The sequence below is a fragment of the Ambystoma mexicanum genome, chromosome 6p (assembly GCF_040938575.1).
Source record: "Ambystoma mexicanum isolate Mex_15411 chromosome 6p, UKY_AmexF1_1, whole genome shotgun sequence".
NCBI classification, from domain to species: Eukaryota; Metazoa; Chordata; class Amphibia; order Caudata; family Ambystomatidae; genus Ambystoma; species Ambystoma mexicanum.
Genome location: NC_090935.1, coordinates 657346038 through 657372284, shown reverse-complemented (window position 1 = coordinate 657372284; position 26247 = coordinate 657346038). Strand labels below are relative to the sequence as shown.

Here is a 26247-nt window from a genome sequence, read left to right as displayed (position 1 = left end):
GTGACACAGGATCTGTTGGGTGATTCCGACTCGGCTGCGGCGCCGGAACTTCGAGGGAAGGAACTGACTGAATCCGAAAAGACGAATAGATTTGTGGACAGACGCTGGGTTCGGGGCCATAGAAAGTTTAAGAAACTAAATCTGGCGTCCCCACCGCAGCCCCCGTAGAACTCAGAGCTTAATAATTGAAAGTTCATGATGGGGACAACGTGGCCCGACCCTGTGCGAGATTCCGCAGCTTCAGGGGTGTTCAGGAGAGTGGTTTCTGTGCCCTTGGATGCTCGGAATCCAGATTGATGGTCCTGTAAACAACCAACAAACTCAGTGTGTTGGGTCAGTTGTGGGATGACCAACTTCTACGAAAGTTTCCCAAGGAAGGGTGTAGTAGAGATAGGGCGGTAGTTGGCCAGAGAGGAGGGGTCGGCTGAAGGCGTTTTTAGGAGGGGATGCACTATGGAGTGCTTGAGCAAGGAGGGGAAAGAGCCAGATGCTAGGGAGTGGTTGAAGAAGTCAGCAAGAGCCAGAGCGAGGGAGGAGATGTTATCCTTAATGCTTTTGGAAGAGCAGGGAGACACCTGTTTGGATGAGACCATAATAGAGTGGACTACTCTGGAGATCTCATCTGTTGTGATAGATGAGAAGGTGAAGAGAGTGGGAGGGGGTGTATTAGCAGCCAGGGGTGGCAGGAGGACAGAAGGAAGGATGGAGGAGGGGGAAGAGGAGAGAGAAGTAAACATTTCCTGAGGTGAAATGGGTGGCCAATGCAGTACAGAGGGCCTGAGAAGGAAGAGATGGGGTGGAGACTGCAGATGGATTGGCTAGTTCCTTGCAGATTTTGAAGAGTTCAGCCATGTTGTCTAGGTTTGGACTCCATCAAATACCCATAGTTTTACATAGGAAAAGGGATGGTTCTGGAGCAAGCTGCCCAAGTCAAAGCGATTCAGAAGAATCCTACATCTCAAAGTAAAAAGGAGTTTCACACCATCTTAGTGCTTGCCTCATACTACCAAAGATGTATCCCCCAATTCTTGACTCTGGCTGGACAAATCATGGAATAACTGAAAGGATACAAAACAAACAGGATCCCGTTGACTAACACTAAGGAGGGGGCCTTAGGAGTTGTAGTCGGTTGTGTCATTCAACACTCTTAATCATGCCAGATTTTAGAGAACCCTTAGATTACAAACAGGCTGTTGATGAGTAGGACTTGGAGGTGGTTCTCTCTCAGGTTAGAAACGGCATTGAGCAGTGGGTATCCTTCATCAGACCAAAGTTATACACATGGGAAAGGAGCAATGCTGCGAGAGAAGTGTTTGGAAATGCAGTGGGCAATTGAGAAATTCAAATATTACCTGGCTGGGAGAAATTTGAGTTACCTATATATTATGCCCCCTTAACTTGGTTAGCTTGCATAAAAAATAGTATTTATTGTAGATAGATTTATTAGAAAGCCACATCTGAGGGCCGTGTTATGTAGACCTAAACAGGCAACGATCATGTTGCTACGCTCAGAGGGCCATCCATTAGCAAGCCACCCTGGGTGGTCCAGGCAGATGAAGCATGTCTTGCTTTTGCCAAGTATACACTCAATGGTATTCCAGGCGCATGCGTGGGCTGCATTGTATCATTGATGGCCTCGTGTCACTTGTTTCCTGTAAAGAGTGAGTAGGTGTCTTCTCCGGGTATACCTACTGACAGCTGAGGATGAGAGAAGGATCATGTGTTGTCTTGTTGCATGATGTAGATGGCATGCCTGGATATACTCAGCAACCAAGTCTCTATAGAATGTTCCACCTCCGATTGTGGCTCGATGGAAGGGTGCCGGTAGAGATTGCTGTAATGTGAACACTATCTGCACATTTATGGAATGCCAGTCTTTCCGTTTTTTCTGCAGGTGTTTTAAGTCTGTCAGGGGTATGAAGGGTCATATGAGTACAGTTAAAGGCACCACAAACACTTGGGAGCCCGCTATCTCACAAGAAGCTCTCTTCTTGGCTGCCCTTGTGTGTGCTTCATGGGGCATTGCTATATGTTGTCCTCCAGATAAAAGTATCACAAAAAGAACCTGGTGCAGTGCCCTTGACTTCAAGGGCGGAGAAATCCCTGAGGTGATGCCACTGGTCCTCTGAAATGAGCCTGCAAGGGAGTACATACCTTTCTGGAGTTGGTATTACATGCCCTTGCATTGTGGGTGTGGTAAGGGCCCTCTATGACTAACTCACCATCTCCATTAATATGTGGGATGGGAAGCGGTACCTCTGGGTGGCTCTTCTTCTGCCAATTGAAATGAGATGATCCTCCTCCTATATATCCTTCATCTTGTCATCATCCTCCCGCTCATCTGTCTACACAGCATCATGGTGCATACTGGATCGGCCATGTTGGAGATGTGCACTTGCTGTGCTATGCTTGGCTTTTATATTGTGTTCTAATCAAGGGCATTTTACACGGAATGCAAATTGCACGCCGGGGTCCACACACGTTTGCACTTGTGTGCTGTTGGGTCAACTGCTTGCAATTTTAAACATCCCCACAGTTGCATTCTGCTGTAAGATAATAAAGGTATCATAATTTCAAGAATGCTTACCAATCGTCTGCCGTTTTTTATATGTAAACAAAACATTTCGCTGTGCTTGCATTCTCCATTTGTTTTATAACGTTCCGCTTGGATGTTCCATTCATGTCAATATGCCACACACAATGCCACCTCCACTTCTTCCATTTATGTTAACATGCCACACACAATGCCGCCTCCACTTCTTCCATTTATGTTAACATGCCACACACAATGCCACCTCCACTTCTTCCATTCATGTCAACATGCCACACAGAGCCCCCTCCACTTCTTTTTATGTTAACATGCCACACACAATGCCACCTCCACTTCTTCCATTTATGTTAACATGCCACACACAATGCCACCTCCACTTCTTCCATTTATGTTAACATGCCACACACAATGCCACCTCCACTTCTTCCATTCATGTCAACATGCCACACAGAGCCCCCTCCACTTCTTTTTATGTTAACATGCCACACACAATGCCACCTCCACTTCTTCCATTTATGTTAACATGCCACACACAATGCCACCTCCACTTCTTCCATTCATGTCAACATGCCACACAGAGCCCCCTTCACTTCTTTTTATGTTAACATGCCACACACAATGCCACCTCCACTTCTTCCATTTATGTTAACATGCCACACACAATGCCACCTCCACTTCTTCCATTTATGTTAACATGCCACACACAATGCCACCTCCACTTCTTCCATTCATGTCAACATGCCACACAGAGCCCCCTCCACTTCTTTTTATGTTAACATGCCACACACAATGCCACCTCTACTTCTTCCATTTATGTTAACATGCCACACACAATGCCACCTCCACTTCTTCCATTCATGTCAACATGCCACACAGAGCCCCCTCCACTTCTTTTTATGTTAACATGCCACACACAATGCCACCCGCAGTTCTTCCATTTATGTTAACATGCCACACACAATGCCACCTCCACTTCTTCCATGTATGCTAACATGCCACACACAATGCCACCTCCACTTCTACCATTCATGTCAATATGCCACACACAATGCCACCTGCAATTATTCCATTTATGTTAACATTCCGCACACAATGCCCCCTCCACTTCCATACACAGTGCCACACACAATTATTTAATTTATGTTAACAAGCCACACACAATGCCCCCTCCACTTCTATTTATGTTAACAAGCCACACACAATGCCACCCACAATGTTTCCATTTGTCTTAACATGCCACACACAATGCCACCTCCAATTTTTCTATTTATTTTAACATGCCACACACAATGCCACCGCAATTCTTCGATTTATGTTAACATGCCACACACAATGCCACCTCCAATTTTTCTATTTATTTTAACATGCCACACACAATGCCACCGCAATTCTTCCATTTATGTTAACATGCCACACACAATGCCACCTCCACTTTTTATATTTATGTTAAGATGCCACACACAATGCCACCTCCACTTTTTCAATGTATGTTAACAAGCCACACACAGTGCCACCCGCAATTTTTCCATTTATGTTAACATGCCACACACAATGCCACCTCCAATTTTTCTATTTATTTTAACATGCCACACACAATACCTCTAACTCCCTCAGGGTCAGTCGTTTTTCAAAGAAACAAGCTGGGGGTAGATTACTGTCTTCGGCTGGGGCCTCCCTTTGGAACAGCCTCCCTGCCACTCTAAAACTTAAGGAGAACCATCTCTGGTTCCGGAATCACCTGAAGACCTTCCTCTTTGCTTCTGCCTTTGCAACCCCTCTCCCAAGCTGATCTGTTCTCTCCTGGCACCGTGCACCTGGCCACCCACTGTCCTCCAGGCCCAGGTACCTCTTCACCCTGCCACCCTCCTGCACTGCCTCAGGGCCACCCCTTGCACTGGGGTCTGTATCTGTACCCATACAGATACAACCATCCTCAGAGCTAACAGACCCAATGCTAGGGGAGGAGGCGTAGCGATCATCTTTAAGTCATCATTAGACTGCAGATCAGTCTCCTCCTCCTCACTCAAATCTTGCGAGCTCCTCGCAGTCAAGCTGCAAACCTCTCCCAAAAGTACAATCTCTATTCACCTTATATATAGACCCCCAGGCCCTCATGGAGTCTTTGAAGAAGACATCACTTCGCTAATTGCTGAAAATTCCAGGCCATTAGCACAAATTATCATCCTCGGAGATTTCAATCTTGGTAACAATGACCCCAATGACACCCTAGCTTCCTCCTTAGCCAACGCTCTAACTGAGCATGGCTTTGCACAACTCAGTGCTCTACCCACTCACCAGAAAGGCAGAATTATCCACTGGGTAGCGGCTCTCAACTGCATTTCTACCTGCAAGGACCCCCAACCCCTCGCATGGACTGACCACTACCTCATCCCCCTAGAAATTAATATCAATCATGTAGCACCAAAAAAGTGCCCTATGGCACCAGCCTGTCCTACCAGAAATAAACGTAACATTACTGCTGAAGCCCTAATACCCCTGGTCCTCTCAACCCTCAACGCATTACCGGCCAATGCCAATCTAAACCTATTGATCAACACTTTCAACGACTCCATGGCCAGTGCCATTGATACCATCGCCCCACTGAAATTGCGTAAAGGTAAACCGAGAGCTCATCTGAACTCCTGGTACACCCCCGAACTTAAAATACTTAGGAAAAAGAAAGCTAAATCAGAACTACTATGGAAAACAAATCCATCTGCTGAAAACAAATCCAATCTCACGAATATCTCCTCCTTATATAAAATGGAGATAATTCGCACTAAAAAATGCCTATAACGTTAGGATAGATCAGGCTGGATCCTGCACCAAAGAACTATTTAAAATACTAGAAAATCCCAATCCACCTATAGACACCTGCACGAAAGACAGACCCTGGTGCACCAGCACCCTTAATAACAAAATCACAGCACTCCAAACCAAAATTGAGGATAAACGTCAACAACTTACCAGTAGTAAGTCTACCAGCCCTAGCTCACCAACGCCCATCGGCCCCAATGTAGGCTTCACATTTAAGAAGTTCAAAAAATCATCACCTCTTTAAAACCTTCCAACTGCAAAGGGGACAGCTGTCCCGCCCAGATCATAAAAGACGCAGCCAGAGATCTATCCCCTTTCATCACCAAATGAATTAACCTGTCTTTCACTAATAATTCAGTCCCCAGCAACCTAAAACAATCCTGGTCCTCCCACTCTTAAAAAAACAATCACTAGACCCAGCCATACCCACTAATTATAGACCCATCACCACAGTCCCATTCCTGTTAAAAATCTTGAACAGAGTCGCTTACCTGCAAATTCAGGACTACCTGGAATCTAACCAACTGCTAGGAATACGCCTATCTGGCTTTAGACCTCAGCATGGAACAGAAACTGCCCTTGTTGACCTCAAAAGTCAGATTGATGAAATCAAAGACAAAGGAAATGCCGCCATCCTACTCCTCTTAGACTTCTCAGCAGCATTCGATTAAGTTGATCACAAAATCCTATGCAGCCACCCATCTACCGCAGCTCACTTCTCCTCCTCCGCCACCACTTGGATACAATCCTTTCTGGCGAACAGAACTATGAGGGTTTTCTCACCAATAGCAGCAGCAGACCCTATCTCCATCACCTGTGGTGTCCCACAAGGCTCTTGTGTCTCTCCCACTTTGTATAACATATTTACAAAGCCACTCTTCGACAAACTGGACCGTCTGGGTGTCACTTACACCAACTATGCAGATGACACCCAGATACTCCTCACCATCTCAGGCAACTACAACGCAGACGTCATCCGGATTAACAAAATCTTCTCCATCATTCAGGCATTGATGGCCATACACGCCTTATGCCTGAATGATGAGAAGACGGAGCTTCTCCTTGTCGGTTCTCCCAGTAATTTGTCAAAACTTATCCCTAACTACAATAACATTATAATCGATGGTAACACCATCCCCATTGTTAAAAGTGTGAAAACCCTTGGTTTTTACCTTGATGCCAACACTAACCTCTCCAAACAAATCAACATGTCTGCCTCAGCCACTGCCTATACTGGCAAGCTGACCAGGGCCAGCAGACCCTTCATATCCTCTAATAGCTGCCTTACATCAGCCAGGGCCCTCATACAGTCCAAATTGGACTACTGCAACAGTCTGTACCTAGGCGCAAACCAATCTATAATTAACAAACTACAAGTACTCCAAAATAATGCACTGCGAGCAGCACTAAACATACCCAGGTGAGAGCACATCTCCGCGGCCAGGAAATCGTGCAAATGGCTCTCCATACAACAGAAAATCGACCTGAAAACCATCTGTCTCACATATAAGGCCTTAAACCACCTAGCCCCACCGTATCTCACCAATAAATTTTCCATGAATCCTGCCACCAGAATTACCAGATCCTCGAATACCTTATGCTTGACAGTGCCTAGATTTACCTTTAAAAGAGCTGGAGGTTCCAGCTTTATGGTGCTTGCCTCCCAACTCTGGAACACCTTACCACTTAACATTAAAACTATTGAGTCCTTTCAGACTTTTAGGAAACATGTTATTGGATGGCTACTGAACAACAATTAGCATTTACCTCCTCTCTCAAAACATCTGAGGATACTGCTGTTGTTTAACTATGCTTCCATCTTGTAAATTGTATAAATCTTTGTATAATGAAAAATGTATATATCATACTTTGTAACTGCTTCCTGAAGCACCCTTCTACCTCTGGGTCTGGAGCGCTATATAAATAAATAAAACAAACAAACAAACAAACAAATACATTCCCCCACCCTTTTTCTTCCTGCACTTATCAGACCTACCCTGTCTTCGGCCTTAAAACCAGCACTTGCCACTTGCTGGTTGCACTACCACGGTCTGTTGCCTTTATTATTTATTTATTATTATTTATCTGTTTCTCCTTTGCTCCGCACTTTCCACCTCTCCCCCCTTCCATGCACTTTTCCCCTCCCCCTCTCCCATGCACTTGTGCATTCTCAATGTCACTGGGCCTAGTAAGATTGTTGTTTTGTTCTCCCCTGTTCCCATCTCTTGCCTTGTCACGCTCTGAAACACTTGTGTACGAGCGCGATAGAAATCAAATATCAATATCAATATCAATGCCACCGCAATTCTTCCGTTTATGTTATCATGCCACACAGAATGCCACTTCCACCTCCTCTATTTAAGTTATCATGCCACACACAATGCCACCTCCACTTCTTCAATTTATGTTAACATGCCACACACAATGCCACCCGCAATTCTTCCATTTATGTTAACATGCCACACGCAATGCCACCTCCACTTTTACTATCTATTTTAACATGCCACACACAATGCCACCACAATTCTTCCATGTATGTTAAGATGCCACACACAATGCTACCTCCACTATTTCTATGTATGTTAAGATGCCACACACAATGCCACCGCAGTTCTTCCATTTATGTTAACATACCACACACAATGCCACCTCCACTTTTTCTATTCATGTTAAAATGCCACACAATGCCAAGCGCAATTCTTCCATTTATGTTAACATGCCACATACAATGCCACCTCTACCTCCTCTATTTAGGTTATCATGCCACACACAATGCCCCCTCCACTTCTATTTATGTTTACATGCCACACACAATGCCACCTCCACTTCTTCCATTTATGTTAACATGCCACACACAATGCTGGTTCCACTTCTATTTATGTTTACATGCCACACACAATGTCACCTCCACTTCTTCCATTTATGTTAACATGCCACACACAATGCCCGTTCCACTTCTATTTATGTTTACATGCCACACACAATGTCACCTCCACTTCTTCCATTTATGTTAACATGCCACACACAATGCCCGTTCCACTTCTATTTATGTTTACATGCCACACACAATGTCACCTCCACTTCTTCCATTTATGTTAACATGCCACACACAATGCCCGTTCCACTTCTATTTATGTTTACATGCCACACAAAATGCCCCCTCCACTTCTATTTATGTTAACATGCCACACACAATGCCCGCTCCACTTCTATTTATGTTTACATGCCACACACAATGTCACTTCCACTTCTTCCATTTATGTTAACATGCCACACACAATGCCCGTTCCACTTCTATTTATGTTTACATGCCACACACAATGTCACCTCCACTTCTTCCATTTATGTTAACATGCCACACACAATGCCCGTTCCACTACTATTTATGTTTACATGCCACATACAATTCCACCTCCAGTTCTTCCATTTATGTTTACATGCCACACACAATATCACCTCCACTTCTTCATTTATGTTAACATGCCACACACAATGCCCGTTCCACTACTATTTATGTTTACATGCCACATACAATTCCACCTCCAGTTCTTCCATTTATGTTTACATGCCACACACAATGTCACCTCCACTTCTTCCATTTATGTTAACATGCCACACACAATGCCCGTTCCACTTCTATTTATGTTTACATGCCACACACAATGTCACCTCCACTTCTTCCATTTATGTTGACATGCCACACACAATGTCACCTCCACTTCTTCCATTTATGTTAAGATGCCACACACAATGCCCGTTCCACTACTATTTATGTTTACATGCCACACACAATGTCACCTCCACTTCTTCCATTTGGCATACACAGAAGATGGGCATGATGCTTTTCCCTTTGTACAGTAGTTTTTTTCTTCCAGAGGCACGAGGACAAAGAGTCTCAGAATTACTCGTGGATTTCTTCCTATAAATGCATCATAACATCCATAGATCATACAGACACTGGTCTTACCAAGACCATCTGCAACATGGGGAATTGAGATCTTCAATGTGGCAAGGCTGTGGATAGTCTTTAGGCTCCCAAGTGCTCTACTACAATTTTCATTTACATCGCTCCAAAGATCCACTGACAAGTGCCGCAGATGCTTGAATTTGTCCAAATTTGCGAAGAGATGACCTGGAAGGGGACAAACAGAGAGACATGCACATTCATAGGACATAAAGGCTCTTTTCAATCGAATTGTTATACAAACAGTGAAGTACTTTCCAACTTTAGCTACAAAGAAGACATGTCAACATTCAGAATGACCAAAACAAATGGGGTGAAGAGGTTCCTTTTTAGTTTCGGCTCATATGTGGCACTTTAGCGCCACCTAGAGAAATTCTTTTAGCATGTAGGCTACATAGTTTTGGGAAATATGTAGCATCTAGCACGGCTATATATTTTTGGGGTATAGGTGGCACTTTAGCGCCACCATTAGTTTTGGCTGATAAGTGGTGTTATAGTGTCACCAAGTTGAAACACTTGTGTATAGGCGCGTTATAAAGGCCATATCATATCATACCGCTAGTTTTGGCTCCCAGGTGGCACTTTAATGTCAAACAAAGGGATTTAAGTATGATGTTTTAGAGACATGAACTAGGGCATGCAGCAAACGGTGCATAATGAAAGGAACTGGGAATGGTAATGCAGATGGACTGGGATGTGTGTGCTGCAGGGTTGGGGATGCTGTGCCCCTCTCCTGTGCCAGCACTCCTTTGGTAATGCAAAAGTGTTCAAAACCATTGACTTTGCCAATGCGTGTTTCATGCTCATGCTAGACTGACTACTTTCTTAGTACCTCTGCATGGTAAATGCAGCGGAGAGGCCTAGTAATGTGACTCTGGGAAAGTCAACTAGCCCTATGGATTGTATTGATGTGCCAGAGCCTTGCCTGATTGTCCATACATTATTGAGAGTTGGGTGATTCGGTAAGATAAATATTGAAACCATTTTTAAGACATTTAAGATAGTCAGATTATAAAGATAGTCAGATTATAGAATCGTTGTGGCTAATTTGTCATGTAGTCATAATTTTCCATGTTTATAATAATAATTTGACAAAGTTCTATAGAATGTCATGTAGGATTGCACCCCCTTGTAAGTGCTGTAATACGGGGCATTACGTTTTGCAGAATATAGTGGTGCTCAATAAATCCCCCACAGAAAGCTGGCCCTTTCTTGGTGCAAACCTGTGACTTCAGGTTGAATATAATCTCAGGGGAGCTCTTAACTCGCCGAGCTATCTTAACAGCACAAGTGCCATCATATTATCAGGCACGATGATCATTTCACAGCCACCGACATGAAATGTCATTGTACACTTTGTGTTCTTTATTTAAGCTTCAGCACACGCACAGGCAGGCTTTCCCAGGCAGTAATGGCCCGGAGACCAAGTTAAAGGCTGTAGCGAATTGATGGCGTTTAACAAAGTCTCTGGGACGTTACCAATCGAGAAAGCCTCCCTATAAGGGTGTTATAATGATAATGATGTGTCACTTTACAGGGAACATATATACATACACTATCGCCCAACGTGAGTCAGTACTCATTTACCGACCTCAGAAGGATGAAAGGCTGAGTTGGCCTTGCCAGGATTCGAACCTGCGACCTGCAGATCACACATAGATCGAAGCAGCGAGCCCTGATCCAGCTGAGCTATCTCACTAGTTTAAAAAAAATATATATACCAAAAAGGGCTGTCAGGGAAATGGAAAAGGAACTACTTATAGTAAGGTTTTCGCTTCCCTAAGCGGCGAGGCAGACATCTGGGGCGTATTAAAGCAGGCAAGTGAGGGGTGAATGGGGGTGTTGGGAGGCAAAGAGGCAGGAGGTAGGCACTGAGCAGCACAGGAAGGTCAGTGTAGCCCTTCAGGCGGCTAGGATTACAGGCCATACCATGATGCAAGGCCTGCCACGCGAGCCCTTGTCGAGTGCACTGTGCACACATATATGCCATAACACTGTTGTAAATAGTGAACCCCCAAAACCTGCGCGGGCTGTGAGAGAAGAAATGCACTCGAACAGAAAAATGGAGATCCCGGTAGCAAAGACAGCCTCTTGCTGGTCTGCAGTCCCTCGAGTACCTGCCCCCCAACCTGCTGGTACCCAACAAGTTCCCAGGGCCTCAAGTGGGGATAAAGCTTCAATATTCCACAGTGGCATGTCAGGAGCGCACTGTTTATTAATGCCCAAGAGTTTAAGGGTTGGACTCCATGCTGAGTCAAACCCACATTCTCCTGCCACAGAGCCAGAGATGAAGGAGGGAAGATGAGGGCATGGTCACAATGAAGCATGCTCTATGGAAACACAAGGCAAGGAGACGCCCTCATTATTTCAACACAATGCAAATTGAACCTAGACCCGCCCCCAGATACCAGGGCGGTCGCACAGGATGCCGGGGTCACCTGGTGATGACAATGGAGCTGCGGGCACCCTGCAGCGTCCATATCACCGCATATCACCGGACTCAGACACCGTGGCTGAGGGCTCCCAGGCTGTGGCTGCCACGACAGGCCGTGGTCACACGGTGACATACACATAAGAACCACACTGAGTTGCCACTTCCTGGGGCTCTGCTGCAATGACCCTCATGACTCGTTTTATTAAAGGGGCAATACAGCCATGGTTAAATGGGCAACACACGACAATGTCCAGAGATGCCACTTTGGGGAAAAGGTCCAGTTAACCTGAAGATGGTTCCTAAAATCTTGGCAGAAAGACTACTCCTCTCTGTAACCTTATTACATCCTGCCTAATGAAGGCCGCTCCACCAAAAGGCCACACCTCATGCCCATGGCAAAGCAGCCCCCAAAAGGCAGGATTTTTGCCCCATTTTTCCCCATCTGGGGGGGTTAAAGTCCAGTACCAATCGAAGAAAGTTGGGTTAAGAATGAGCACAGTTTGTAATAAAGCCACACAGGAATGTCGGAGAATAGGTACAACAATTTCGGAAGCACTCCTATCTTTATCTCGAAGACCCTACCAAAGGTCGACGGAGGGACGGCTGCCAACTTTCATTTCAAGCGTTCCAAGGTCTAACACATGTACGCATGCAAGTCTGACACGTTGAATGAACTTGCCGCAAAGCGAAAACTCAAGGAATGAACAAATTCAGGGGCCCACCAGTAATCTCCTGTCTGAGGGGAAGAAACCATGTGCTTTAGTCAGAGGGAAAAGACTCCTCATTACGGGTTAGGCAGTAATTCTGCAGTAAATCCGCGGAAAACGAATTACCGTTTGGCCACTTGTTTGTTTTGTTTGTTTGTTTGTTTATTTATAACGCGCATCAGACCCAAGGATATCAGGGCGCAGAAGGCAAAAGAGGGTTGTTCAGCTTCGGTTACATTGCTGGAAAGTGACATACATTATATACACATTAAGGCATTGAGGGTTGTTCAGCTTTGGTTACATTGCTGTAGAGTAGCATACATTGGGCCTCATTACAACTCAGGCGGTAAGGGGTTTACGGCAGCGTTAACAGCGCCGACCCTTACCGCCTGATTACGAGGTCCCCTAGCGCCATGGTGCTTTTAACACCTGCTTTTAGCAGGTGTTAAAATCCATGGCGCTAAGGGACCATGGAGTTAATTACGCCACCGTAATTTACGGTGGCGTAATTAACGCCTTCCCCACTCCCATTATGCCCTATGGGGCAAAAATGGGAATGGGGAAGGGTAAATGGGGATTGGGGACTTACCGCCCCGCCTAGGTCGGAATGGGGCGGTAAGTCCGCCAACCACCATGGCGTAAACGTAGTTTACGCCATGGTGGTAAAGTCACGGCCCAGGCGGTAACTTACCGCCTGGGTCGTAATGAGGCCCATTATATACATGTTAAGGCAGGATACAGCAAGAAAACAATAATATAAAACTATATACTGTGTATACAGATAAGGCAGGTAGTGTTATCTGAATGTAGTAAAGTGTCAAATGTCATTTTCCTTAATCCAATGGATAAGGTTGGATCTGAAGCGAAGATAGGGTAGGTCTTCTCTTAGTGTAGGTGGGAGCGAGTTCCAGTATTGGGCAGCTTTGACTTCCACCAGTCTTTATACGCGTAAATCTAGGCACTAGTAGGAGGTTGGCGTTGGCCGTTCTCGAAGGGCGATTGGAAGATTGTCTTGAGAATCTCGCAATGAGGTATTGTGGGGCGGCATGGTGTAGGCATTTATGTGTCAGGGCTGCTGTTTTGAGAAGAATTCTATCTTTTGTAGCGAGCCAGTTGTTAGATCTTCTGAAGTCAGATATGTGGGCTTTCTTGGGAATACTTAGGGCTGCTCTTAAGGCATTATTTTGAAGAATCTGGATCTTGTTGGTAATGTATTTATTACTCCCCACATATAAAGCATTGCAATAATCCAGTTTGGATAAGACAAGGGCTCTTGCTAAGGTAATGCAGTTATTAGATGAAAGGAAGGGCTTGGCTGCTCTGATTAGCTTGCAGGTATAAGCCATATCTGAGGCCATGGAGTTGACTTGTTTTTCAAAGTTTAAAGTAGAGTCTAGATAGAATCCGAGGGTTTTGACTTCCTTGGCTACTGTGATGTCATTGTTGTCTATTTTGAAATTCGAGTAAAGATGGCAGGGTTTGTGGAGGGTAGTAGGGGTGCCGAGAATGAGGAGCTCCGTTTTGTCATCATTCAGGCATAGACCATGAGAGGCCATCCATGCCTGGATGATGAGGTACACTCTATTCACAAAGGCCAAATCCTTGTTGTAATCTCCCGTCAACGGGATGAGGATCTGTGTATCATCCGCATAGTTAGTGTAGGTGATACCCAGGCCATCTAGATCATCAAAAAGGGGCTTTGTAAAAATGTTGCACAGAGTAGGCGAGACGCAGGAGCCCTGGGGCACACCGCAGCTGATGGGTATGGGGTCAGCGGTAGCTAAGGGTGAAAAGACCCGCATTGTTCTATTGTCAAGGAAGGATTAAATCCATCCGTTGGCTTCTTGTGAGAAGTGAGAGGCTGAGTCCAAATGGTTGCAGAGAATCTTATGGTCGACCAAGTCAAACGCCGCTGAGAGATCAAGTTGCAGTAATAGTGCTGTTTTACCATTGTCTCTCAAGGCGTCTATTTGTGTTTTGAGATCGATGAGCGCAGTTTCCGTTCCGTGTTGTGGTCTAAAACCTGACTGACGTACTCCTAGGAGATGGTTGCATTCCAGATAGTGTTGGATTTGGAGGTACGCCACTTTATCTTAGATTTTAAGCAGGAACGGAACTGTAGTGATAGGGCGATAGTTAGTGGGTATAGAAGTGTTTGTTTTTTGAGGAGTGGGGGGACCCATGACTGTTTCAGGTTATTGGGAATGGTGGCAGTGGAGAAGGAAGCATTAATAAGTTTGGTAATGAATGGGGATAGGTCACGTGCAGCATCTTTTATGATTTGTGCTGGGCAAGGGTCGCTGTGGCAATTAGATGGTTTGAGGGTAAGGATGAGTTTTTTCAACTTCAGGGATGGATCTTGAAGTGGAAGTGGGATGTAAGTAAGGTAGGAAAAATGGGAGGCGGGGTGGTTGGGGGCACGGGAGCAGAGATTTTATTAGGATTAGCGAATTTCCGCCTGATTACAAGTGGTGGTAGCGGTGTAATTCCCCATTTATTTCTGCAAAAATGTTTGCAGAATTACTGCTGGGATAATTCCGCCAATTCTGCCAATTTTTGGGCGTTAAGTGACAAGATTAACTTCCAGGGTTTTGCTGGAGGTAAATCTTCCACTCAAAGCCAAAACTCATAATTTGGCGTAGTGTTAAAATTGGCGGTAACTGAGTTACTGCCAATTTCACCACTTACAGCCCAACTCGTAATTGCACCAGTTCACAGCCTAGGTAGTCCAAATACATAGATCCGCAATCCACATCACCTGCGGTTTTACTGGAGGGAGATTAGATAATGGTCCTACAAGCGCCCATCGCCAAACCTCTATGCAAATGTACCTCCCTCAAGAGGGTTGCAAGAGGCTCCAGTACAAGAGCAGAAATGAAAGGGGATAGCAGCCATCCCTGTCTGATCAAACCTCCGAAGGGAATCGCTGCAATTGGTGGCCTGCAAAACAAACTCTAGCCAGGACTAGGTATATCAGCCTTATCGCCCCCAGAATCCTGTCCTGCCCCAGCACAGCAATTTAGAAGGACCATAAGACACTCAAATGCTTTCTCAGCAGAAAGTAATGCAGCAACTGCAGAAGGGTCTACATGGGGGATGACCCCAAAGAGGCGATTTAGGGCTGATGATCTACCCGGAATGAACCCTGATAGGTAGTTCATCTTTAAACCGCATTTCTTGGGTCACCTTTAAAAAAAGACTGCCCAAGAAATGCTGCCTAAATGGCTGAATACTGGGCAGCCCGGAAGAGGGAAGACATGGGTTCGGGGAATCAGATAAATGTGTGTGTGCAGTGGTGGGGAGGTTCGGGGTCTGTGTTTCTGGAGAGCAAGAGAGAACTGAGAGGGGCAGAGGAGTGTGTTTGGGGGGGCAGGGGATTAATCTCACCAGCGTGGGAGCTGGTAAGTGTAGAGGGGACCTGAGAGTGTGCGTTTGCTTCAGGCGGGAGGGAGGTCAGCAGAGGAGCGGGTCCTTGGAAGGCTTCAAGAGTTAAGTCATCTAAACTCCATGCATGGACCCCGGAAGATGGAGGAGTTTCATAGCTTCCTCCCAAACACGTAAGAGCTGAGGAGACACAAATGAGCTGAACTCTTTATACTCTTACAAGGGCAGCACATCCGTGCCAGGGGGCTGGATGTGGCAAGAGCACCGATAACCTCGATGGAGTTCCTGAATAGTGATGGGCTCGTTGGGTGCTTGCTTAGCTTAGCTTTCTGAAGTTCGAGATGTTGTGAGGGAATAAGGACATAGCCCCTTTAAGGGAAAGGGCTCAGGACTAGGGGAGGGGAGCGGGAGGCAGGAGGAAAGGGAGGGGCAAGGGAAGAGGGAAGCCAGTTATGCAATGAGGAAAATAAAGAGAAGTTGGAACTGAAGTAGGCTCCATGTCTGTTATTGTGAGTGCGTGCCGGGGCCCAAAGGAGGGGGCTAACAACTGGCGACTAGGCCATCGTGTCCCACGGTGTGCAGCAGGGAGGGTCGTGTGGCCAGCAGGAAAGGAGGGACGTGTGCCCAGAAGTGTGTGCAGAAGGAGGGCCCGTGTGCCCAGCAGTGTGTGCAGAAGGAGGGCCCGTGTGCCCAGCAGTGTGTGCAGAAGGAGGGCCTGTGTGCCCAGCAGTGTGTGCAGAAGGAGGGCCCGTGTGCCCAGCAATGATGGTGCGGGACGAACATGCCCAGAAACAGGACGACGGGCTGCGCGCCCAGCAGAGACCCGATGAGTGACACCCACACCAAAGTAATGGTGCCACCCAGTGCACGCAGCACCAGCAGAACTGAGAACAAGTGCCCAGCAGTGTGAGGAATGTGAAGTCGCTGCCAAGGAGGGGCCCAGTGTCCGGAGGAGGGCAGCGGTAACGGCCTCCAGCAGGACGGTGCTAGTGCGCACAGGACGTGCCCAGCTGGAAGACGAGCCCGGCAAATGAGGCGAGCCCAGCACAGGACCGTGTGGGTGCGCAACTGTGGACAGCACACCCGACAGCGGAGGGAGCCACAGTGTGGGCGAGCACGTTGCCGGTAAGGGAATCTGGCCTCCTACCCCACCCTTGCATGTCGAACGGCCACGCAGCCACTCCACCAAGCCACATCTCAGCTCTAAGGGGGTGGATCTGCAATTAGGAATTACCGGCACAATATAACCCTGGACAGCCACAACAGGGCACGATTGATGACACTATAAGGCCACCCATAAAGCCAACGGCCAGGAGACAGCCAAACAGTGACGCCCGCAGGCGAACATCATAAAACCATCAGCAAGCAGCAGAGCAACAAGCGTTCCACCGCACCACGCACTTCCAGAACCAGTGGCCCCACATGCTGCGACCCAGTAGTTCACCAAGGACTGACTGCAGAGCCACCCACGCCGTCTAAATCACCCACCGCAAACAGCTACCACTAAGCCCTAGCACAATGAATGATCAGGCGCAACCAGATGCCAACGCTGTTGCACCAGCCAGGGTGGACATGGGCTCCGCATCCCACGCCAGCTGAGGGCAGCAGCAAGCAGACAGTACTGCAACACCTGCCGAGCCCGCACGCCCAACACACTCGCATGAGCGTTACAAAAAGAAAATCCTGCATTCAGTCAATTTACAACATAACGAAAATAGCGTGGCACACCAGAAGCCCCTCCAACACACAGGCCAACAGAGTCACCAGCCCACAGGCCTGCAGAGTGACAACAATATGCAAATAACAAGGGGCATATTGATCCAGCTGAGCTATCTCACTAGTTTAAAAAAAAATATATACCAAAAAGGGCTGTCAGGGAAATGGAAAAGGAACTACTTATAGTAAGGTTTTCGCTTCCCTAAGCAGCGAGGCAGACATCTGGGGCGTATTAAAGCAGGCAAGTGAGGAGTGAATGGGGGTGTTGGGAGGCAAAGAGGGGAAGAGCCTCGGGTTCCTGGGCTGAAGGGGGGCAGGCGCCGAGGCCGGAGGTAGGCACTGAGCAGCACAGGAAGGTCAGTGTAGCCCTTCAGGCGGCTAGGATTACAGGCCATACCATGATGCAAGGCCTGCCACGCGAGCCCTTGTTGAGTGCACTGTGCACACATATATGCCATAACACTGTTGTAAATAGTGAACCCCCAAAACCTGCGCGGGCTGTGAGAGAAGAAATGCACTCGAACAGAAAAATGGAGATCCCGGTAGCATAGACAGCCTCTTGCTGGTCTGCAGTCCCTCGGGTACCTGCCCCCCCCCCCCTACCTGCTGGTACCCAACAGGTTCCCAGGGCCTCAAGCGGGGATAAGGCTTCAATACTCCACAGTGGCATGTCAGGAGCGCACTGTTTATTAATGCCTAAGAGTTTAAGGGTTGGACTCCATGCTGAGTCAAACCCACATTCTCCTGCCACAGAGCCAGACTCCATGCTGAGTCAAACCCACATTCTCCTGCCACAGAGCCAGACTCCATGCTGAGTCAAACCCACATTCTCCTGCCACAGAGCCAGACTCCATGCTGAGTCAAACCCACATTCTTCTGCCACAGAGCCAGACTCCATGCTGAGTCAAACTCACATTCTCCTGCCACAGAGCCAGACTCCATGCTGAGTCAAACCCACATTCTCCTGCCACAGAGCCAGACTCCATGCTGAGTCAAACCCACATTCTCCTGCCAGAGCCAGAGATGAAGGAGGGGAGATGAGGGCATGGTCACAATGAAGCATGCTCTATGGAAACACAAGGCAAGGAGACGCCCTCATTATTTCAACACAATGCAAAGTGAACCTAGACCCGCCCCCAGATACCAGGGCGGGTCGCACAGGATGCCGGGGTCACCTGGTGATGACAATGGAGCTGCGGGCACCCTGCAGAGTCCATATCACCGGACTCAGACACCGTGCCTGAGGGCTCCCAGGCTGTGGCTGCCACAACAGGCCGTGGTCACACGGTGACATACACATAAGAACCACACTGAGTCAGAGTTGCCACTTCCTGGGGCTCTGCTGCAATGACCCTCATGACTCGTTTTATTAAAAGGGGCAATACAGCCATGGTTAAATGGGCAACACACGACAATGTCCAGCGATGCCACTTTGGGGAAAAGGTCCAGTTAACCTGAAGATGGTTGCTAAAATCTTGGCAGAAAGACTACTCCGCTCTGTAACCTTATTACATCCTGCCTAATGAAGGCCACTCCACCAAAAGGCCACACCCCGTGCCCATGGCAAAGCAGCCCCCAAAAAGGCAGGATTTTTGCCCCATTTTTCCCCATCTGGGGGGGGTTAACGTCCAATACCAATCGAAGAAAGTTGGGTTAAGAATGAGCACAGTTTGTAATAAAGCCAGACAGGAATGTCGGAGAATAGGTACAACAATTTCGGAAGCACTCCTATCTTTATCTAGAAGACCCTACCAAAGGTCGACGGAGGGACGGCTGCCAACTTTCATTTCAAGCGTTCCAAGGTCTAACACATGTACGCATGCAAGTCTGACACGTTGAATGAACTTGCCGCAAAGCGAAAACTCAAGGAATGAACAAATTCAGGGGCCCACCAGTAATCTCCTGTCTGAGGGGAAGAAACCATGTGCTTTTAGTCAGAGGGAAAAGACTCCTCATTACGGGTTAGGCAATAATTCTGCAGTAAATCCGCGGAAAACGAATTACCGTTTGCCACTTGTTTGTTTTGTTTGTTTGTTTGTTTGTTTATTTATAACGCGCATCAGACCCAAGGATATCAGGGCGCAAAAGGCAAAAGAGGGTTGTTCAGCTTCGGTTACATTGCTGGAAAGTGACATACATTATATACACATTAAGGCATTGAGGGTTGTTCAGCTTTGGTTACATTGCTGTAGAGTAGCATACATTATATACATGTTAAGGCAGGATACAGCAAGAAAACAATAACATACAACTATATACTGTGTATACAGATAGGGCTGGTAGTGTTATCTGAATGCAGTAAAGTGTCAAATGTCATTTTCCTTAATCCAATGGATAAGGTTGGATCTGAAGCGAAGATAGGGTAGGTCTTCTCTTAGTGTAGGTGGGAGCGAGTTCCAGTATTGGGCAGCTTTGACTTCCACCAGTCTTTATACGCTTAAATCTAGGCACTAGTGGGAGGTTGGCGTTGGCTGTTCTCGAAGGGCGATTGGAAGATTGTCTTGAGAATCTAGCAATGAGGTATTGTGGGGCGGCATGGTGTAGGCATTTATGTGTTAGGGCTGCTGTTTTGAGAAGAATTCTATCTTTTGTAGCGAGCCAGTTGTTAGATCTTCTGAAGTCAGATATGTGGGCTTTCTTGGGAATAATTAGGGCTGCTCTTCAGGCATTATTTTGAAGAATCTGGATCTTGTTGGTAATGTATTTACTACTCCCCACATATGAAGCATTGCAATAATCCAGTTTGGATAAGACAAGGGCTCTTGCTAAGGTAATGCAGTTATTAGATGAAAGGAAGGGCTTGACTGCTCTGATTAGCTTGCAGGTGTAAGCCATAGCTGAGGCCATGGAGTTGACTTGTTTTTTAAAGTTTAAAGTAGAGTCTAGATAGAATCCAAGGGTTTTGACTTCCTTGGCTACTGTGATGTCATTGTTGACTATTTTGAAATTCGAGTAAAGATGGCCTAGTTTGTGGAGGTTAGTAGGGGTGCCGAGAATGAGGAGCTCCTTTTTGTCATCATTCAGGCATAGACCATGAGAGGCCATCCATGCCTGGATGATGAAGTATACTCTTTTCACAAAGGCCAAATCCTTGTTGTAATCTCCCGTCAACGGGATGAGGATCTGTGTATCATCCGCATAGTTAGTGTAGGTGATACCCAGGCCATCTAGAGCATCAAAAAGGGGTTTTGTAAAAATGTTGTACAGAGTAGGCGAGACGCAGGAGCCCTGGGGCACACCGCAGCCGATGGGTATGGGGTCAGCGGCAGCTGAGGGTGAAAAGACCTGCATTGTTCTATTGTCAAGGAAGGATTGAATCCATCCGTTGGCTTCTTGTGAGAAGTGAGAGGCTGAGTCCAAATGGTTGCAGAGAATCTTATGGTCGACCAAGTCGAACGCCACTGAGAGCTCAAGTAGCAGTAATAGTGCTGTCTTACCATTGTCTCTCAAGGCGTCTATTTGTGTTTTGAGGTCGATGAGCGCAGTTTCCGTTCCGTGTTGTGGTCTAAAACCTGACTGATGTACTCCTAGGAGATGGTTGCATTCCAGATATTGTTGGATTTGGAGGTACGCCACTTTATCTAAGATTTTAAGCAGGAACGGAACTGTAGTGATAGGGCGATAGTTAGTGGATATAGAAGGGTCAAGTGTTTGTTTTTTGAGGAGTGGGAGGACCCATGACTGTTTCAGGTTATTGGGAATGGTGCCAGTGGAGAAGGAAGCATTAATAAGTTTGGTAATGAATGGGGAGGTCACGTGCAGCATCTTTTATGATTTGTGCTGGGCAAGGGTCGCTGTGGCAATTAGATTGTTTGAGGGTAAGGATGACTTTTTCAACTTCAGGGATGGATCTTGAAGTTGAAGTGGGGTGTAAGTAGGGTAGGAAAAATGGGAGGCGGGGTGGTCGGGGGCACGGGAGCAGAGATTTTATTAGGATTAGCGAATTTCCGCCTGATTACAAGTGGTGGTAGCAGTGTAATTTCCCATTTATTTCTGCAAAAAGCCCCATTGGACTAAATGGGGCTTTTTGCAGAATTACTGCTGGGGTAATTCCACCAATTCTGCCAATTTTTGGGCGTTAAGTGGCAAGATTTACTTCCAGGGTTTTGCTGGAGGTAAATCTTCCACTCAAAGCCAAAACTCATAATTTGGCGTAGTGTTAAAATTGGCGGTAACTGAGTTACTGCCAATTTCACCACTTACAGCCCAACTCGTAATTGCACCAGTTCACAGCCTAGGTAGTCCAAATAGATAGATCCGCAATCCACATCACCTGCGGCTTTACTGGAGGGAGATTAGATAATGGTCCTACAAGCGCCCATCGCCAAACCTCTATGCAAATGTACCTCCCTAAAGAGGGTTGCAAGAGGCTCCAGTACAAGAGCAGAAATGAAAGGGGATAGCAGCCATCCCTGTCTGATCAAACCTCCGAAGGGAATCGCTGCAATTGGTGGCCTGCAAAACAAACTCTGGCCAGGACTAGGTATAACAGCCTTATCGCCCCAGAATCCTGTCCTGCCCCAGCACAGCAATTTAGAAGGACCATAAGACACTCAAATGCTTTCTCAGCAGAAAGTAATGCAGCAACTGCAGAAGGGTCTACATGGGGGATGACCCCAAAGAGGCGATTTAGGGCTGATGATCTACCCGGAATGAACCCTGATAGGTAGTTCGTCTTTAAACCGCATTTCTTGGGTCACCTTTAAAAAAAGACTGCCCAAGAAATGCTGCCTAAATGGCTGAATACTGGGCAGCCCGGAAGAGGGAAGACATGGGTTCGGGGAATCAGATAAATGTGTGTGTGCAGTGGTGGGGAGGTTCGGGGTCTGTGTTTCTGGAGAGCAAGAGAGAACTGAGAGGGGCAGAGGAGGGTGTTTGGGGGGGGGGCAGGGGATTAATCTCACCAGCGTGGGAGCTGGTAAGTGTAGAGGGGACCTGAGAATGTGCGTTTGCTTCAGGCGGGAGGGAGGTCAGCAGAGGAGCGGGTCCTTGGAAGGCTTCAAGAGTTAAGTCATCTAAACTCCATGCATGGACCCCGGAAGATGGAGGAGTTTCATAGCTTCCTCCCAAACACGTAAGAGCTGAGGAGACACAAATGAGCTGAACTCTTTATACTCTTACAAGGGCAGCTCATCCGTGCCAGGGGGCTGGATGTGGCAAGAGCACCGATAACCTCGATGGAGTTCCTGAATAGTGATGGGCTCGTTGGGTGCTTGCTTAGCTTAGCTTTCTGAAGTTCGAGATGTTGTGAGGGAATAAGGACATAGCCCCTTTAAGGGAAAGGGCTCAGGACTAGGGGAGGGGAGCGGGAGGCAGGAGGAAAGGGAGGGGCAAGGGAAGAGGGAAGCCAGTTATGCAATGAGGAAAATAAAGAGAAGTTGGAACTGAAGTAGGCTCCATGTCTGTTATTGTGAGTGCGTGCCGGGGCCCAAAGGAGGGGGCTAACACGAGAGGGCTCTCTTTTAGGTAATCAGCCAGAGCTGCAGAAGAAACTCAGTCTTGAGATGCATTTAAGGAAGTTAATCAAACCAGGGTCTGTGTGAATGATGCCATCAGGTGTTGTTACTGCTGTAATCTACAGGGGATGTAAATTACTGTGTATCAATCTGGCAAGTGTCCTGCCCGCTCCATACCCCTCCCTGTATTTCCAGGCAAGCGCTGGGCAAGATAGAAAAGTAATTTCCCTGTCTACTAATGACCTCAAAGACAAGTTTTGTTTTAATGGCATGCAGGAGGCACACATCACCTACCCGCGTTTGGGCAAGCTGTACTGAGTGCAGTACGCCTCCCATGTCAGAGAGTTCCAGATTAATGTTTTTAAAATACAATTTTCAGTTCAATCGCTCAGAGAGGGCAGCAGCCCTCTCTCCCCCTTTTGCGCGCTGCAGGAGCAGCATTTCCTAGCAGTGCTCTACTCTCCAGATAGATAGGAGGCAGAGAAGGAGCCTCGGCACCTAAGCGGATGCAAACGGATGTTGAAGCCGACACTTGATTTCGTATCAGATTCTAACAGGCCGATTCATGGAAATACAGTCAAAAGTATCGCACGCGGCTGGCGCAGAGTGTTCCCGTGCGAATGTCTGCGCCAGCCGCGTGCGATAAAATCCATTTCAGCGCACATCGTATTCATGGATTAATCCTCCAAAACAAGCCGTGGCGCAGAGTATCGCAGCGACCCTGCAGCAGCGCCAGTTACGCCCCCAAGAACGCCCTCGCGCAAGGTAAAGCCATCAAGATCGCAAAACCATCGCAAAGGGCTGCGCCAACCCTGTACCAGTGCGAGAAGTAACACACGCGACCTGGGGGAGCGTGTGCGTGTAATTCAGGGGTGCGCGAGAAGTTCCACACGCGATTGGCCTGGGCGCGTGTATTTCAGGGGCTCGCGGGTGGTTTCACACGCGATTGGGCTGCGTGCGTGTATTACAGGGGTGCGCGAGAAGTTCCACACGCGATTGGGCTGCGTGCGTGTATTTCAGGGGTGCGCGAGAAGTTCCACACGGGATTGGCCTGGGCGCGTGTATATCAGAGGTGCGCGAGAAGTTCCACACGCGATTGGCCTGGGCGCGTGTATTTCAGGTGCTCGTGGGTGGTTTCACACGCGATTGGGCTGCGTGCGTGTATTTCAGGGGTGCGCGTGAAGATCCACACGCGATTGGGCTGCGTGCGTGTATTTCAGAGGTGCGCGAGAAGTTCCACACGCGATTGGGCTGCGTGCGTGTATTTCAGGGGTGCGCGAGATGTTCCACACGCGATTGGCCTGGGCGCGTGTATTTCTGGGGCTCGCGGGTGGTTACACACGCGATCGGGCCTGGGGGAGCGTGTGCGTGTAATTCAGGGGTGCGCGAGAAGTTCCACACGCGATTGGCCTGGGCGCGTGTATTTCAGGGGCTCGCGGGTGGTTACACACGCGATCGGGCCTGGGGGAGCGTGTGCGTGTAATTCAGGGGTGCGCGAGAAGTTCCACACGCGATTGGGCTGCGTGCGTGTATTTCAGGGGTGCGCGAGAAGTTCCACACGCGATTGGGCTGCGTGCGTGTATTTCAGGGGTGCGCGAGAAGTTCCACACGCGATTGGCCTGGGCGCGTGTATTTCAGGGGCTCGCGGGTGGTTTCACACGCGATTGGGCTGCGTGCGTGTATTTCAGGGGTGCGCGGGAAGATCCACACGCGATTGGGCTGCGTGCGTGTATTTCAGGGGTGCGCTGGAAGATCCACACGCGATTGGGCTGCGTGCGTGTATTTCAGGGACTAGCGGGTGGTTTAACACGCGATCTGGCCTGGGGGAGCGTGTGCGTGTATACCAGGGGTGCGCAGAAAGTTTTACACGCGATTTCAGCACGGTACGTGTATTGAAGGGGTGCCGGGGAGTCCTACATGTGATTTGCCAGTGTGGGTCCTCCCAGGTGTTCCCTGTACACCCTCCACGGCCCCTGCAGGCAGCCCACACCACAGGGGACTACCCTGCATCCCTGGTCATGTCCCGCAGGCAGCCCACCCAACATGGGCATGCCCCCCAGCAAAGGCACATGTCTCCTTGCACAAATAATCACCAACTCATGTTCCCCACCACCCCCACCCCCCAGCAGTGTGGGGCACCTGTCAGCAGGCCCCCACCCATGTCCAACTCATGTCCACCAGCACCCCCACCCCCAGCAGTGTGGGGCACCTGCCAGCAGGCCCCCACTCATGTCCACCAGCACCCCCACCCCCCAGCAGTGTGGGGCACCTGCCAGCAGGCCCCCACACATGTCCCACTCATGTTCCCCTTCCCCCAGCACATGACGATCCTCAATCATGTCCCTTATGGCCAGCCCACCCAGCACAAAGACCCCACCAAGTATTACAACCACCCCCATAGTAAAGGCAACTACATGATACAACCCCAATGGCAAGTATGTCAACGAACACATGGCCGTCACCCACACACAATGGTTGCAAGTGAATGTGAAAACCCATATCTTGACATGCATGAAACCAATGAGAGAACACCACACATTGAAGTATGACCGTAGAAATGTATTAAACACAAATGAAAGCAATGCAAATCAAAAAAACAACTATGGGAATAATAAAAAGAAAAGCTGGATGGCCGTGAAACAATTAAGAACCAGAAATCAAAATTCAGAGAAATCCAAAAGTTATGTTGTCCAAAGTCACAGGCCTACAAATCAAAAGCAACTATGGAAAGAAACGGAAAACCATTCCTCCATGGTGATGTAAAATGAAAAAAATGAAGAATCCAATGTAGAACTATTCACAACAATCCAGTGTCCATGAGCACAACTGAGGAAAGGAAACCTAACAAAAACTACCTAATAAAAAGAGAAATAAAAATACGTGGTGCATTGTCCAAGCGCAACCAAAAGAAATCAAAAATAAAAGGAAACTTAACACTAAAGAACTATTTACAAGGGCAGCGGGCAAGTCCTGCGGCTCACTCCGTGATGTTGTGGGTCAGGGCATCCTCGAACTCCATGTCGACGTCCTGGAGGCGGGACTCTGTCCGTGCCCCGAGGTCTCGCAGGGACGACGCCATGGCCACCTCCAACTCCCTGCGAGATGCCTCGAGGCACTCAGCCCGCCTCAACGCCCGACGCATGGCGAACTCCGCCCTGACCATGGTGAGCCGCGCATCTTCCGCCCGCTGCCGCTCCGCATCTATGCGCTGGCCCAAC

General features: G+C 47.9%; 1 protein-coding gene across 3 annotated transcripts in view; it reads right to left on the bottom strand.

The window, feature by feature from the left end:
• The window catches only part of NAIP (NLR family apoptosis inhibitory protein), a 683156-nt gene that overhangs the window by 430378 nt on the left and 226531 nt on the right, over window positions 1-26247 (bottom strand). For all 3 annotated transcript variants that reach the window (XM_069627525.1, XM_069627526.1, XM_069627527.1), the window contains one exon: window positions 9336-9500. In XM_069627525.1, coding sequence (XP_069483626.1) covers window positions 9336-9500 — 165 coding nt within the window. The remainder of the gene's footprint in view (window positions 1-9335; window positions 9501-26247) is intronic.